The 16,533-nt window shown below is 39.6% G+C and overlaps 3 protein-coding genes across 3 annotated transcripts; all 3 read right to left on the bottom strand.

The window, feature by feature from the left end:
- Positions 1–4,215, bottom strand: LOC139475284 (baculoviral IAP repeat-containing protein 3-like). The gene is made up of 6 exons (XM_071258515.1): positions 4,197–4,215; positions 3,545–3,720; positions 3,284–3,341; positions 2,615–2,719; positions 1,714–2,091; positions 1–1,419 (listed from the first exon to the last, which is right to left on the bottom strand). The coding sequence occupies exons 1-6, from the start codon at positions 4,213–4,215 to the stop codon at positions 1,184–1,186; spliced, it is 972 nt and encodes a 323-aa protein (XP_071114616.1). The 3' UTR covers positions 1–1,183.
- On the bottom strand, positions 4,155–6,569 carry LOC139475734 (uncharacterized). The gene has a single exon (XM_071258925.1). It carries the CDS (start codon positions 6,567–6,569, stop codon positions 4,428–4,430), a length of 2,142 nt encoding a protein of 713 aa, XP_071115026.1. The 3' UTR covers positions 4,155–4,427.
- A 6,192-nt stretch (positions 6,570–12,761) lies between these two features.
- On the bottom strand, positions 12,762–16,223 carry LOC139475757 (baculoviral IAP repeat-containing protein 7-B-like). The gene is made up of 6 exons (XM_071258960.1): positions 16,147–16,223; positions 14,265–15,054; positions 13,871–14,037; positions 13,676–13,724; positions 13,313–13,387; positions 12,762–13,009 (listed from the first exon to the last, which is right to left on the bottom strand). The coding sequence occupies exons 2-6, from the start codon at positions 15,019–15,021 to the stop codon at positions 12,768–12,770; spliced, it is 1,290 nt and encodes a 429-aa protein (XP_071115061.1). The 5' UTR covers positions 15,022–15,054; positions 16,147–16,223; the 3' UTR covers positions 12,762–12,767.
- Positions 16,224–16,533: the final 310 nt, after the last annotated feature.

Below are 16,533 nucleotides of genomic sequence, written 5' to 3'. Positions count from 1 at the left end.
ATTCAAATATTTATTTACATTTTGTGAATTCATATTTTCTAACATTTCAAATGTGCAACTACAGATATTATATGATTAAATGTATCCAGGAGCCAGGTCAAATAGTTATTCCCATTTTTATTCGTTCTTTCGTTCGCCCGCCAACATTTCTTTCGTGGATTCATTTCTTGTTGTTTTTTGGTTTGTTTGTTATTTCGTCCATTAAATTTGGTTTGAGTGAGTGATTTGGGTCTTAGCGGTTCACTTAAATCACGACGTATCAGCTAGCAGAATGACTGGCATGGTGACAATAAATTAATTATTATAGAGACGGGGAATCGAAGATTCGATTACAAGAAAATCGGATTCTGATATAGCCGAAGGATGAAAATCTCTGACAACTTTATTTATAGGCATCACTGAAAACATGAATACTGATGGGTTTGTCGTATTAATAGAATTGATGTTTAAGTTCAACCTACAAGATTGCCCTCAAGTTGTCTTTATTTTCACTATCACATTTATAGAGTTGTAAAAGATTGGGAAATGAATGCAATAGTACGTGACCAATTCAGCTAATTAGAATGCAGGAATTACAAATGAAATTATATTGTCTCGAGTACAGATATACCTCCTTACAACTGAAAGTTAAAACATAACTCTCTTTCCAATACATGCTCCAATATCTTCCTTTATGGGATTAATATGGATATAGAAACATCTTTTGACAAACACTATCTTTGGACATGATGAGAGAAATAACTAGTTTTGCTGCGAACAAACATAGATTATCTTAGTTTGCCTTTGACAATGAGGTAAACCTGAATAATTCATTAGTTAAGATATTTTCCGTTTGAGAGTTAACATACATGAGGTCGCTACCAATTTGCAGTTCTGAAAAGAAAACAAGTTATGAACAAATAAAATTACGCTCAAATCCAACAAATATATGAATGAATCGTGGGTCAGTTTTGTGGTGACAACGTCTAAAGCCCATTTGCAGTGTTCCTGGTGATATATCTGGAACATGAATTTGCTAAAAGCAGCGGAAAACCCTAATCACTCACTTACTTATTCATTGATAGTTACAGGATGAACATGTCAGTATCACATTTAACATACTTACTCTCAACAGATTCACACATGCTGAACCACTCTGTCACACCAAACAAAGCACAGCGGTTAAACTGCAATGTGAGGTATGTTACGGCGAGGATACTGAAGCCATGTCAGCAAGGTGAACACGAACAGATCCCCGGATGTGTGTCCTGCAGACTGGGCAACGTTCCAGAGCTGGGGCGCATACGGCACATGCCACCAGATGCCCACAGGGGAGGAAGACGATGTTGGCAGGGTCCTCCAGACATATTTTACATGCACTTGACTCTCGTAGCTGTTGTGTCTCTTCCTCTGTGGCTTCCAATTCTTCCTTGGCTTTATCTGTAAAGATACAAAAGGCATCAAAAACGAAAACGATTTTATTACATTGATTTATTTTTTGATCAGGGATAAATTAAGGAGGGATCGGCTTTTGCCCATGTCTGAGACGACTGTCGGAGTACCCTCTTGGCTACAGCATATTGGTAGACTGAACATAAGTTTGATGAGGAGGTATAACAGAATGCAACATGTTGCGAAGTTTTACTAAAGGAAGCATTTAACCACTACTCATACATAATGGTACATTATAAAGGCAAAGCACAGAGCAGAAACCTTAATCCTACAAGAACTCACTTTTGGCTTTAACCTTTGGCATCCTTGATCTGTGAATGCTGTTCCTGTCTGAAAGCGATGTTGGCAAACTCTGGTACTTGTTTGCTGCAGAGAAGGTCGTTGGCTCATCCGTATCCCCGTATCCTTCGTCTTCCCCATCCGACACTATCTGACCCAATACGGACTGCTGTCCAGATGGGATACCCGTGTATGTATCTCCTTGTAGTCGTCCTGCTGATCTGCCATGTTGGTCCCCAGGTGCTAGTAGGCTGTGTGACTTTGTATGTGGCAGTCCCGCCGGTGAGGCCTGCGTTGTTGTTGCAGCCGCTGCTTCTGATATCTCCAGATCTTCTTGTAAGATCCGTTCTACCAGGACATGTAACGTCAAGGAATCATTGCCTGTCAGGAATACAATGTGTTATTCGTGAAGTACTAGTATAAGAAATGTCCGACGCCATCAGGGTATAATCAAACAAATCACCGAGCCTGACGAAGCGATCCATCTAGATGCCTGGAATGGTTTGTGTCGGTCGGTGAATGAGAGAGTATAAAAAAATATTTTACCCACACTATACTGCTATTCGGTGTTTGGTTACGTCCACAAAGTGTTTCGCTGCCATTCATCATCTTAAGATCGAATATCTATTTGTATGCTCGTCTGAATATTCAATGTTTCCTTTCTTGCTGCTGGCTGGGGAGGCCATGTTTACTTTTTTCGTGAACGTCTTGTGTCATTTCAGTGATCCATTCATATATATTTCACCACTATTTTGCCTTTTACGCCCTGTAGGTAATCGAGAATGATCAGTGTCATTCGTTTATGTTTTATTTCTAAAATGTATACTACATTTGTCAAAGATGAAATCACATCACCCATGTCTGTAATGGCAAAATACCAATATACTATGTGGAGAGACTGTACCCTGGTTCCTGAGAATGGCCAGAGCATGTTGTCTGACACAGTCTCTGCTGTAGCCCATCTCCAGGGCGCGCTGACACGCCTCCCGTTCCAGGACATCACCAACGGCTGTAAAGAAATGATTTATTATAAATTAAAAAAGCTAAATCATTGTTTTTCCTACTTGTATACCTTACAAGTCTCTGTAACAATTTGTTCTGAGGCATGATACTGTTTCATTTTTAATATATTCATGATAATGAATTGTATATCTATTACAACCTTACGCCTGAACGATCAATAATGTAATCTTACATTTGCAGCAAAGGATACTATCTACTGTATGCTATGTTTTTGCATACATATTGGAATGTGATATAAGTTCGTCAGGACTGTAGCAAACACACAAGGCATCAGTTACAGTCCCATAAATGCACTGACACATTTTTACGGAACGACATTTTGAAAAGAAATATTTTAGGCCAGATTTCAAATGACTGTGGACAGAATTTTGTCGTTTTTATATATCATTTACACTTTGCGCAGCGAAAACGTATTGTGAGGTTGATGCTGGCAAATGACGCTTTGGAGTTAACTACCATTCTCCTTCAGTCACACCATTGCTGAAACATATTGTTCTAATAAGAACGAGTTTCTTTTTGTATGACATAAAAATTATATGACGATGCTCACCATTCCTAACCACACCCTCGGCACCTGTAGCTGGAATATTGGTTCCCGTCCGCTCAGTCTGAAATGATGTAATGTAAAATCGTCATTTGCACGATCACAGTCACTAGCTTTATTGGAACTATTGGTGTCCTCTCTTTTCAATAGTGAAGTCATATGTTATTATTTGCCATCCCATACCTTCATTGCCCTTTGTATTTGTGACAGTTTATTTCACGGTTTCATTTTTACAGCATTTTGGGCCGATTACATATTCAAACATACCTGTAATTTCTGCCCAACACCTGTCAGTGTCTGTGCAATAAACACATCTCCCTTGATGGCCTTCACGTAGGCACAAGATGACCTCCAGCGCACGTGCTCCACCCAGGGGTCATCCCCCTCTTCCCACGTCTTCAGACCAACACCGCAGACAAAACAGCGAACACAGTCGGCATAACCTGTTCAGGTGTCATACGTTATTAATGTTTATGTCACACTAACCAATCAGCACCTATTCCACCTTTGTTATTTCCTGCAACACAACCTGTACCGTCCCTATCTATCCCATCTTTCCAATATCATGTAAGAAATAAAGGTATGTACACATTTGACAGAATACGACCTTTATTTGGTTATTTGTTTTAACGTCCCACTCGTATAGCTATATGATCCATTATTTGAAGTCTGTAGGTTACACACAACCACATGTTTTCCCATAGACTTCTATAGTAACGTTATATTTTTTTCAAAAATAACTAAGCATTCAACGGCTATTACCTGTACGTGTGTGCACAGTTTGGCCTTAGATCACCAATAAAAACATAAAAAATGACTAGCTTAGCCAGCTCCTTTTCCGAGTACAAGAAGCTAATTATAAACACACCACCCCTAGTTTCGCACCAAATATCACCTACATGAAAATAGCTGTTTTCACATTCAGCATAAGTAATCATGTTGAAAAAAGGCACTAAATAAAGAAAAACATGGTCAGTTTTAATAACTGGATGGATGTACATTTAAAAGACATAAAAATATTACAGAATATCCTCCAATCACAGCCTGCAGATATCTCTCGATCTGCACTGAAGGCACTGTCCTAACTGGTTCTGATTTGGTGTAGTAGAACCTGTACGTTTGCACAACATCTATGACACATAATAAAGTTTTACTTGCCTGCATAAAAGAAACCGACCGGGACAAGCTCTTCGGGCTTCATGCAATGATGTTCAGGCCACATCTGGAAAGACGTCATCCGGACCTTATTGTCGCTGTAGTGTGGATAAACGGCATCATCGAACCTCAGGATGCATGCTGCGCGATACTGTCTTGTGTGTCCTGCATCTGCATCCACCCTGTCGGGATGGCTGAGGGAGACTGGTGATGATAATGCTCCCTTACTCCCACCATCACAGCTTACCTGACCGACTGTTGAAATTGTTTCGTATCTTTCTGATATTTGTGACGGGCCATTCATGACCTCGTCGGTGTTAGCACCAAATGCAAATCCTGCGTCACCTCCAGCAACATGGGGAGCTTCAGCCGATAAGACTGAACACGAAGATGGATGCGACTCAGAGTTTGGGTTGATAGGGACATTCCTCCCGTCGGCTCCAGTGATATGGGCACATGAGGGAGCGATCTGTCTATGGACTAAGAACGGATTGTCCTTCTGTTGCCAGCCCCTGTGCCTGATGCCGCAACTAAAGCATCTGGTTTCATCCCCGTCTCCTGTGGCGTAGAACCCCGCTGCAGCCAGATGGATGCAAAATGCATTTATGTTAATACCACAGAATGATCCCAGTCGCAATGCTTCATATATCATCTTTTCATCTTGAAGGAAATACTCCCCGGTTTCCAATTTTCTGAAGTATTGTCGTAGGGAATAGAAGGGTGCAACTGTTACTTCTTGCCATGTGTTTACATATCTTGTAAATCCATCACCGTACAATGCATCTTTATCAATGTGTTTCAACTCTTCCTCTGATTTCTGCTGAAATGATGGGCAAGTATATTGGGGTCTTTTGTCAGTCATTTTTTGAAAAAGGTTAAACGCCTCTCTTTTGTCAAAAATGGAAGGTATGTCCTCTACCAGTGTTTCAGACAAATCCTGACTAGTCTCAGGATAAATATAGGAACTCAGTTGATCCATCGTATGTAAAACAAGTTTGCGTTCCCTCTTTTTTGCTGTAGACAGACGCCTATTATGCTTCTCTGTATCATCATCATTACATATATCATCATTGTATGATATGCTTTCGCCAGTAATCTGTTTTTGCAAAATATTATCTTCACTAATTTGCATCATATGTGATACGTTTGTAATGTGCGAAGGTGTAGGTATCAGATGATGCAAATCTCCACGAGGTTGAACTTCACATGCATCAGCTGGTATTTCAGACACATGGACGTTCAAACCATATTCCTGTGTGTTCAATGTTTGTGTGTTTTGACTACATTCCAATATCCTTTGGAGAACATGAGTGCCATAATGAGCTTCTCCAAGATTTACAAAGTCAGATGGTCCCAGATTCAAGTCTCGCAAGTGCCAAGTCCTGAATATATGATGTTGTATTGTGTTCCAGTCCATGTTTAACACACAGCTAAACACTGGGCGCGTATGTGAACAGACCAGCTTGAAAATATTGCTCTCAATAAATGATGTATGAGTTGTTTTGTCATTGATATGGTCACCGCCATTTCTATTTCTGCTACATACATCTAGAACGATAAAGCTACCTACAAATGCACTGGCTTTTTGCCAGACTTCCTCTGACACCAGCAATATACACATTTTATGTACATACATCATGGTAACATGAGATGTGCTGACACATAATTCCATTTCACCTACTGTATTGCTACGTTGTAACATTGGATAATGTGCGCCGACAACGCTGCAGTCCTGAAAAGATCCTGATTCTGACTGAGACATGTTGCATTTACTAGCCAGGTCACATTGTTTAAGAGTCACAACAGACCAGAGATCTTTCAGAGTGGGGTACATATATCCTCCTGCTTGAGACACATTCACAAATGTTGAATCTGTGGTCATGTCATTCAAGGGCGGACTCAGTATATCAGCAGGGGATTTGTGGTGGATCAGCAGAGAAAGTAGGACATCTGTATCGATCAATTGATGACTAAATGTTGGTCGGGGAACAACATCGCTTGATATTTCCGTCCTATATCTACATGCAATTGGAGGGAGCCATAGATTCAATATCATGTTCACACCACCCATCCTCGCTGCTTCATGTATGATATCTCGGCTTGTCAATACAATGCGGTAGTTATCAGACCGTATCATGAAATATGCCTCGTACCGAGATACTGTTTCCAACAGCAATAAAATGTAGATACGTTGAATCGCTTGTTTCAGATATCCATATAGATGTTTTAGTATCAAGTGTGGACTTAAACAACTTACGGATATGGTGGTAACATGGCGTCGGCTGGCTGTGACTGAATCATTCCGATCAGAAAAGGAAGTCACGTTACAGCCGTGTGTCATTCAGACTAGTAATTCTGCCGGTTAGTTCGGCTGTGTCCATTTGCAAGTCGTGTATGCCACATAAATCATCTAACACGCAGCTCGCACACAAAGAATGCAAGTCTCTTCATAAGGCGGGACACGTCGATTCTAGTTTTACTCCTGACTGGTATTTCCCAAGTGCTATTTCTGACTCAGTAATCGGTCGTCGCCCAGGTCAACGTGACCTGCAGCTGTGAACCGCGCTATAAGGGAGAAGCGTGGCATACAGGCAGACACTGGACACATATATACGTTGTGTGGTTGTTATATCGGGCCTTTGTCCCTCAGGCGTAGAGAATAGTTGTAATTATAATGTGGACAGTATTTGATGCTGTAGCAAAAACGATGGTAATTATCTAAATTTTCAGCTCTCTTTTTTTAACATTACCGATACGATGTATGCTGCTGAACCGAACATTGCTGTAATCTTTCGATTAATTATCATCAAATTAAACAATATGATAAACACTTTCTTTCTTGACAATGTTGAGTGTAAATTTTCATTTCATACGCAATCGAACATAGAATAACAAAATGAGAATAATAAACACTAAGTATTTACATGATTCCTTTCTCCGGAAAGGATGCAGTTTCTCTCAAATGTACGTACTGAATTCGAATGAGCAACGTGTGCGTGTTTCTTGTTTTATGAAACGTTATAGTTATACAGGTGTTCTGTATACTTCTATTACGTTAAGCTATTTGGTATTGTTGTGTATACAGACTGTGAATTTTCTTATCCAAAAATGTCCCGCACCTACATTGTCTTCCTGACACCAGTATGACTGACTGACTGAATCTGGTTTTACGCCGCCAGCAATATTCCAGCAATATCCCGGCGGGGGACACCAGAAATGGGCTTCACACATTGTACCGATGTCGGGAATCGAACTCAGGTCTTCGGCGTGACGAGCGAACGCTTTAACCACCAGGCTACCCGACCGCCCCGACACCAATATGAATATTAATTTTAATACTATTGCATATACATATACATGGGCATCTTGTTTTTTTAAATGACAAATGCTAGTTTTCCTTTTATTTATTTTGATCCATTTCCACCATAGATTCAAATATGTAGTGTGATGCATTTGAAATGACATGCGTTGGTATTCACGCGAATGAATGAAGTGGAATCCTTGGTTACTTTATTATTAAAGTGTTGGGAATTTCATTTATCTTTGTTAATTGCTTGTATTAATGTGAATATATATTTTGGCTCACGAATCAGTATCAGATACATGCATTATAAATAGACAAACACAAAATGGATTTCATTTTCTATCTCTATATAACATAATGGACAATGTTTTTCCGATATTTCAATGAACAGTTTTCTTCTTTCATTTACAAATAGGTCGAATACACCAAGTGGATATTTAATTAAATGTTTTTTGAAGCTTTCCGTTGCCAGTACTGATAAATAAATTTCTGATTGAAGAAAGATCTTGCTTGAAAGTTAAGTAAATATCGTAACGTGAACTACCCGGCAAAGTGGGATGCCATTCGTTGAAGAAAATATTTATAGACCGATATCGCAATTTTTTAAGAAACATATTTACAGCTCTAATTGCCTGATATATCCATATAAAATCCAGTGAATGACATCATGGGCATCGATCTAAGCAATTGGGATACGATGACGTGCATCAACCGAATCAGCGAGTCTAACCCCGGTCCCGTTAGGATTACGACACGCATGGGTTGCTGAAGACCAATTGTAACCCGGATCTTCACGGGGGCAACAGTAAAGGGATTGATTTAAACATATCTCCAGGACAAAAGGGTTGGATACATTGAAATTCGCCTTAATCTTATCTATTTTCTGTTTTGTATACATTTTATATTTTCTTTCTGAGATCATATCATTGAGAAAATATTTTTTTCTACCTGAATCAAACAGTGTAAGAATTCGATATCCAACACAACAACTAAGGAAAAGTTCATATGGGTACTGTGCCGGTGTCCCGGTATAAACTCTCCCCCGTACAAATTCTCCCCCGGAGAGTTTATACCGGTACAGATTCTCCCCCGGAGAATCTGTTCTGAAATAAAATCTCCCCCGGGCGGATATGTTTCGCGCCCCCCTCAGTGTAAAGTCTCCCCCCTGATTATTCGGTTTGTTGCAATGTCTTTCAGTACTATATTCTTTAAATAGTTATCTTTAATGTAAGGAGGGTTACGTGTAAAAAATAGATTATGAAATATGGTCATAATGAATTGATATTTCAGCATATTTTATTTGGTAACTGTACCTTCCATCCTAAAATAATTATAAGACATTATCATACCAAACAAATTTGAATGAAATGACTTAATGTAACAAATACATGTACGGTTACTGTTGTAACAGAATTCAGAAATCTTATTAATCCTCGCAAACATTCGGTTTTACCACTAACTACGTAAAAACTGTCAACATATCCACGCGCGCCTCCAGCTCAGGCTGTCCGTTATACTCTGATTTAAGATCTAAAATATATTCCTTAATACAGGCTACGATTTGAAAATGGTATCAGTGTAATATCAGTGGCTAGAATATCATGGTGCAAGCAGGTTTCTGGTAAACATACAACATCATAACTATCTAATTCAGCACTGATAAAATCTACTTTGTCTTTAAGACTGCGTACGTTTAGATATATAATCTTTAAATCTGGACAATGCAAAGGTCCTGGATTCGGATGGATATCACCGCAGCCGAAGAGAAAAAGTAAAACTAAGAATGATAATCGGAAATTAGATAAGCAAAGTAACCCAAAATAGAGAGAAATGTGTATCATCTTCCCGAAATGATAAGCATGTAGAATAGATTTTAAAAAACCCCCACCCCAGCCTGTATTGAATAACATCAACCGGCATCGTCAAAGCAAAGTGTACATGTAATTGTTACAATCGGGTTGGCCGTGAATCTTAATGAAGAACACCTTGTTAAAAAGACACACCGAAACTGATTTGCATAACTGATGACCACAACCATCAAAATAGTAAAAATGATCCACTGCACACACTACCTAACACATCGAACCGCATTACAAACCACCCTCAATCTAAACAAGGCTCTCACTCTATCGGCATCTATTCCAAATCTCAAAATTCCCAAATTCTATATAAGCAACCCCTAAAGCCCCCTCTTGGGTTGCACAGACCACCCTCGCCCCTTTCGGAAACACATTTAATGGCCTGGCCGGGCCCGTGTGCGAAATACGCATCAGTCGGAAAGCGCACGTTAAATCTCCAAAGTAAGTAAGTAAGTAAGATATAATACTAGTCTATAGGTGTGAGTCCATTTCATGTTACATCTGTGAGGTATAAGTTGATCTTGACAGCCCGGGCCAAGTCGGACCGAACACTTGTGAGACAGTTGAGAGTATGGGGAGAAGAGGTCTACTATAACAAACGTGTCTGCTTTAAATACGATCAACAGTGACATTATAAAGTGGTATTTACTTAGCAATAGTACGTTCCTATAAATATAAACGCCACGCCGACAGATGGAAATTTGTATCAGGATAGCTGGAAATATTTGATACGTTTCAAATCTTATTTCGTTTAACGATTGATCTGTTACATGTTACCTAGATCAGCGACGCTTACATCTCATTTTTGGTTGGTGCTTGTTCATAAATCTCATGTGTCTATGTTGCATCAATGATATGTAGGTATGATCACCGATAATGAAGAAATTAGCCAATAACACTTTAGTCCGTCTTGGCCCGGCTGGCCCGACTTTTAGGCAATACCCTCAACTATTGACTTACTTACTTACTTACTTTTGAGATTCAACGTGCGCATTCCGACTGATGCGTATTTCGCACACGGGCCAGGCCATTTAATGTGTTTTCGTCCTATGGAAACTCAAACAGCTAAACCTAATCTAACCGATGATGAAGATTTCTCCACTACTGAGGAAACAATAGACACTACTCCAACTAAAACAAACCAACATTCCCTCTCAGCCCCAAAAAGGAAGCAATAACTAAACCGCAAAACTCCCCAACCAGCCAACACCCAAAACCTAAATAACCTCCTAAATACTCCTAGTATACATGCATAGTCAAAACTCACCAAAAGCTAGCATGAAATCCTTCCACAAAGTAGCTTTCAATATAAAATTAACCGTTCTTTCCTTCTTCCTCTTTTACCTCCACCTAAAAGAAGTCACCGAATAAAATAAAAACTAAAAATTAAATCACCTATCACCCGAACCCAATAATGGAAGGACTAAATATTTTTCAGTGGAACGCCAACGGACTCACCTCCCGCGGCCATGAACTAAACACTAAATTTAAACTAAATAAAGGCCCTCACATTGCTTGTATCCAGGAAACCAAATTCTCAAAAAAATCCAAATCCACACTACCTAACTACAACTAAGTTAGAACTGACAGAGCTAAACCAAAAACAAGAAGAGCCGCAGGAGGACTAATCATATTTATCAGGGAAGATATAAATTACGAAGAAATAAAAATAGACACGCCAAACCTAGAAGCCAACTGCATTAAAATCACATTAAATAACCGAAAAATAAACATCATAAATATATACCACTGGGCGGAACAAAAAGTTCAACCTGAGGATCTAAACAAACTACTTCAAATAAGCGATAAATCTACTATATTCCTAGGAAACTTAACGCTCACCATCCTACATGGAGCATAGATGATAAAATAGATAATCATGGCAAATTAATCTCCGAATGGATAGAAACAAACGACCTAGTACTCCTAAATAACAACCAACCCACGAGTTACGATAAGATAACCCAAAAAATGTCGAGCTATCGACCTAACCATATGCACCGCAGATCTATCTCAAAGTACTCAATGGGAAGTGCACGACGTCCCGCTAGGTAGTGACCACTTCCCGATAAACATAACCATAGTAAATACAAACGTACCAATCCAAACAGAAAACCAAGAACCAAAATTCTATTACAATAAGCTAACTGGGACCAATCCCAAGATATCTGCAACGAAGCTAACTTAAACGAAATAGAAAATAATGACCCAGAAACCTATTGTAAAAACCTAACAGACTAATATATAATAAAGGCAGCCAAAACCTCCATCCCCTTCAAAACATCAGGCAAACCCACGGTACCATGGTGGAATGAGGAAATAGAACAGACTAGACGAAAACGTAAATCAGCCTTCAATAAAGCAAAACGCGACTACACACATCTAAACTTAGCCCACGAACTAAACCACCAGGTTCAAAAACTAGTCCAAATAGCCAAAAGTAGAGACTGGAAAAAATTCTGCGAATGTATAAATAACCGTACAGATGCCAGAACGGTCTGGCGCAAAATCCACGCCATTAGAGGCTTAAAACGACATATAAAACTAACATTAACAACTCAACCAACCCCGCCCAAAAAGCAAATAATCTCGCCAACCACTTTTCGGCCGTTAGCAGTAGCACCAACTTCAGCCAAAAATTCCAAGATAAACTTAAAACAAAAAACAAACCCACAAAAGAACCAAACAATAACAATCTAGAAATAAACCAACCCTTCAAAATGGAGGAGCTCCTCTACGTAATCCAAAACAGGAAAAAGGGCACAACCCCAGGATTAGACCTAACTTCTGAACAAATAATTAAAAAAACACACCTAAAACTATATCTTACTCCCTGGAAACAGGCCCTAGTCATACCAATCCCTAAACCTAATAAACCAGCTAATCAAGCTACATCATATCGACCAAAATCTCAACTTCAAACTTATGCAAAGTAATGGAATCAATGGCTAAAAATAGATTACAACATTACCTAACCCAAAATAACACCAATATTGAACTGCATGGCAAGTATTTATAAAACGACCGGGGGAGGAAATATTCTGGGGGGAGACTTTATTTCGTAGGGTGGGGGAGAGTTTATTTCGAGAGGGGCGGAACTGTACCGGTATAAATTCGCCGGGGGGAGACTTTATTCTGGGGGCGAATATATTTCGTGACACCGGCTTATGTTCTACATCAATTTGACGCCCTGAATAGCTCGTCCACACTCTCTGAGGGGGCACCTACTGAAGTCTTCAGCGCATCTGTTGCAGAATACACGGTGGTCACACGGAATAAACCTTATTGCAATTGGCTGAATCCCACAACCAATACAATTCCCCCCACGAGCGGGTGAGCTGTAATCTACTGAGGTGCCATCCGCTAGTACCCTCAACTTGTCGAGAAGCAGTTCAAGCGAAAGTACAGCTCTATCTGAAAGATGACAACGAAGTCTCGTTATTCAAAGTTAAGTTTCGGATTGGTTGCCAAAAGGTACATGGCGTTATCTCTCGCTCTCTGACATCACTGCATGTCATTGTGAGTTTCAACGTTCTCAGCCAGTAATGCTGTTACACTGAATGTGTATAATTCGTACCTGTCTGACTGACAGCAAGATATATATATAACTTTTTGTATGATAATGAACTGTGAAATATCTCAACATGGAACCAATCCCGAACAACCTTAGTTCAACGCCATCATTCAAGTTTTAATGACAAATAAACACTTTGCTACCTCTCTCGATAATACGTGCCGCCTCCACGATATTGTGCTGGCTGTAGCCCATCTCGAGACAAAGTCCCAAAGGATCTGCAGCGCAAAATCAGAGATACAAACTCAACACAAAACATTCAATATAACATGACAGTGATTATTCATAAGGAACTTTGAACACAACTACATGTACTTGTTCGTATCCTTAGGTCAATCGGCCGTGATATTGGGACATTGCTAAAAGCGGCATAAAATCCAACTCACTCAGTCACTTAATTATGTTTATTCTAATTTGGACTATCGTGAAGAATGCGGAAATAATTAAGCATTGGGAATTTACATGCATATGTACCGTTCATCCAATGTACAGGTAAGGAAACTTACCATTTTCCCTTTGCCCATATGGAGAATCATGGCCGCATCCACGACGTGCCTGTTTAAAATACAACCGGTAAATGTAATAGGACTGTTTTCTGCATGTGACATAAAGACTTGTTTAATCATAATGATATGGAGAAAGATGCCGAATAACCAAATTGTGAAATCTTATGTTTTCAAAGATTAATAATATAACAATACCCGGTCCATGCTCGTGACAACCTCCCGTCTGCGTCTTTGACCTCTCACAGATTCTATGAAATCACATCTTGGCCTCCATCTTACGTGCTCTATCCAGGGATCGTCTCCTGGTTCCCAGTCTCGCAAGGCAGTCAAACATGCGTAACACCGGACAGTATCAGCGTAACCTCCAAGAAAGAAAATGAAAAAAAAATGTATTGACATTATTTGAAATGAGTGTTTTTTGTAGTTCCGGTTAAAACATTCCATCGTTACTGATAATGTTATGAAACATTTAGCGATTTGGTACAAGGGATTGTTATGAGACAAACCATGAGACAAATAATGAGACAAAACATGAGGCAAACCATGAGATAAGACAAGAGAGACACAAGATATAGATATAAAATTTCACCTTCGTAGAAGAAACCAGCTCTGGCAATGGTGGCGGGCAAAGCAACATCTCTTCCATGTGGCCAGTTTCGATATGTAGAGAGACGTTCTGTGAATGTACTGTAATCACCTGTTGGCTGGTGCATGTGTGCACGGTTTCCTCTACTACTACCAGGGATGATAACAGGATCTCTGGAGTTACTGACTAGGTGTACGTCATGATCTTGCAGCGCAAGGTGAGTTCGGACAGGCTGATTCTCAAACCCCGAAGGCAATGGGTTGTTGGCAAATGGTATATTTCTTGAAGTATGCCTACAACAATCTTCAAGATGGACATCGGCAGGCCTGTCCCTTCGTCTCCAGTTCCTGTGCCTGATGCCGCAGCTAAAACATCTAGTCTCGTCCCCATCTCCTGTAGCATACAACCCTTCTCTAGCAAGGACTAAGGCTGGGGCTTCAATATTCACCCCATTAAAGGATCGCAGCCTTAAAGCCTCAAGCCGCATGCTGTCCTGGAGAGGTTCCCCTCCTCTTCTGACCAATGCCTCGAAGTTTCCCCTGAGACAAATACACGGAAAGACATGGATTCTTGAGAATGGAAACTCATATTTAGAATATTCAAAAGAATCTTTGGAATCATGCAAGGTCTTGGTATCCTTTACGGAGTTCGGGAAAGGCATGAGGAACACTGACTTCACATGCAAGCACTTGTCCATAACATCCACTCTAATCATGCCATGCCATAACTTGAAGGAGTACAGGAATTGCTTCGGCTTCATTGTTGTCGAGGGTGTATGAAACCAGTCTTTCCTCTGAAGTTCAAATAATCATGGTGAAGATGCGAGAATGAGAATTTAGGAGACATCGAACTGATTGTTTTTATATCAGACCACGATAAGGATACTAGTATCTAGCATGTCAAGGGTAACTGTTGTTGTTGATATTATAACTATGAGGCAAAATGAACAAAGTTATAACATGGCGTAAAGGCAAACAAGGGATGTTCATTATATGAATGGATCACCGAAAATCATTGACGGCACCAGGTGTCAGGGTATGACAATAAATAGGAAACGTGACCTCATGACATGATAATTTTGACATTTTAACTCGTTACTGCACCATTCATGAACATATACATTTGAAGAGATAAACATGTCAGTTGACAGTAAAAACCAAAGGCCATGTGTCATTATAATGAATCAATATGGCATACATGCTACGATTTCAACATAAATCAAATGATATAAATGGTGTTACCAGCCCACAACACGAACGTCGTTGTGTTAGATTTACTTCCTTATGACTGTATGAACCGGTTGCGACAGGCTATTGTGTACAGCTCTACATGAATAGAGATACAGCTATTATCACCGCCGACATATGAGCACTTCAGGTCACTTCAATCCAAAGGCAAGCAAACATTCATTCTCCCGTGACTCCATTTAATACGCGATTAAATATTCTGATTACTGATCAATTTGACTGAAATGCGTCTTTTTGATTTGCGCATTTGTACAAGTTGTTACCAAGACAAAAAAATTGATTTGAAATACTAGGAGGTTTATTTCGGATTTGACACGTTCACGCTGACAACACTTTCTATAATGATCTCTTTTTGTGCAGATGATTGTCACAGCTACGCCATATTGAAAACAACTACCTACAGCCCATGTTTTGAAAACTGAGCAGACTCTGACTATATCTGTATGTGCTTGGATATAAACAACACACCTCCGTATTAAGTCATGTTGACAAACTATTTTTAGATATGGTATCCGCTTCTCGAGTCACTCGAATTTACAAGTTTACGAGGGTGAATATTTATCTCACGTTATTTAATCTGGTTATTTAGGTGGCATTATCACAACCACGGAGAAAGTGGTATGAGACAAACAACTCACTTGGATATGGTCTTTGTAAAATCAAGCGTGCAGCGAGAGCAGTCCAATGATCAATATCGTTGTGCATGCGACAGCCATCATTCCACGTCAGATGTATTTCAGGTCCGCATCGGGCCAATCACGAACAACGTGTGTTTATAAATAACTGAAGTTACATATGAAAGACTCAAACACGCTACAGGAATTGTAGAGAAGGTGGAGTCCGGTTATCATGACTCATTGCCCCTTATAACATTAGTTTATCACGTTAACAAAGAAAATATAAAAAAAAATAGGCAATATCTAAAAATTATGCGTCATTTTGTATATGCATGTTTCTATTTACATTTGTAACTGGATTTTGTTTAGGTTGAATCTGTTATTTTTTCACAGACGTGATACATATTT

The sequence above is a fragment of the Haliotis cracherodii genome, unplaced genomic scaffold (assembly GCF_022045235.1).
Source record: "Haliotis cracherodii isolate W230 unplaced genomic scaffold, xgHalCrac1.p SCAF_3, whole genome shotgun sequence".
In the NCBI taxonomy this organism is placed as follows: domain Eukaryota; kingdom Metazoa; phylum Mollusca; class Gastropoda; order Lepetellida; family Haliotidae; genus Haliotis; species Haliotis cracherodii.
This window is presented reverse-complemented; position numbering and strand designations above follow the sequence as displayed.

What these genes read in the sequence shown, in the direction of transcription:
- LOC139475734 (XM_071258925.1), bottom strand. Translation starts at nt 6,569, where the DNA reads ATGATACGGTCTGATAACTACCGCATTGTATTGACAAGCCGAGATATC.
- LOC139475757 (XM_071258960.1), bottom strand. Translation starts at nt 15,021, where the DNA reads ATGAAGCCGAAGCAATTCCTGTACTCCTTCAAGTTATGGCATGGCATG. An exon ending in AGCTGGTTTCTTCTACGAAG is followed by an intron (nt 14,038 to 14,264) that starts GTGAAATTTTAT and finishes TCTTTCTTGGAG; the next exon opens with GTTACGCTGATACTGTCCGG. An exon ending in GGCACGTATTATCGAGAGAG is followed by an intron (nt 13,010 to 13,312) that starts GTAGCAAAGTGT and finishes GTCATCTTTCAG; the next exon opens with ATAGAGCTGTACTTTCGCTT.
- LOC139475284 (XM_071258515.1), bottom strand. An exon ending in GTGTTGGGCAGAAATTACAG is followed by an intron (nt 3,342 to 3,544) that starts GTATGTTTGAAT and finishes ACATCATTTCAG; the next exon opens with ACTGAGCGGACGGGAACCAA. An exon ending in CGAGGGTGTGGTTAGGAATG is followed by an intron (nt 2,720 to 3,283) that starts GTGAGCATCGTC and finishes ATTTCTTTACAG; the next exon opens with CCGTTGGTGATGTCCTGGAA.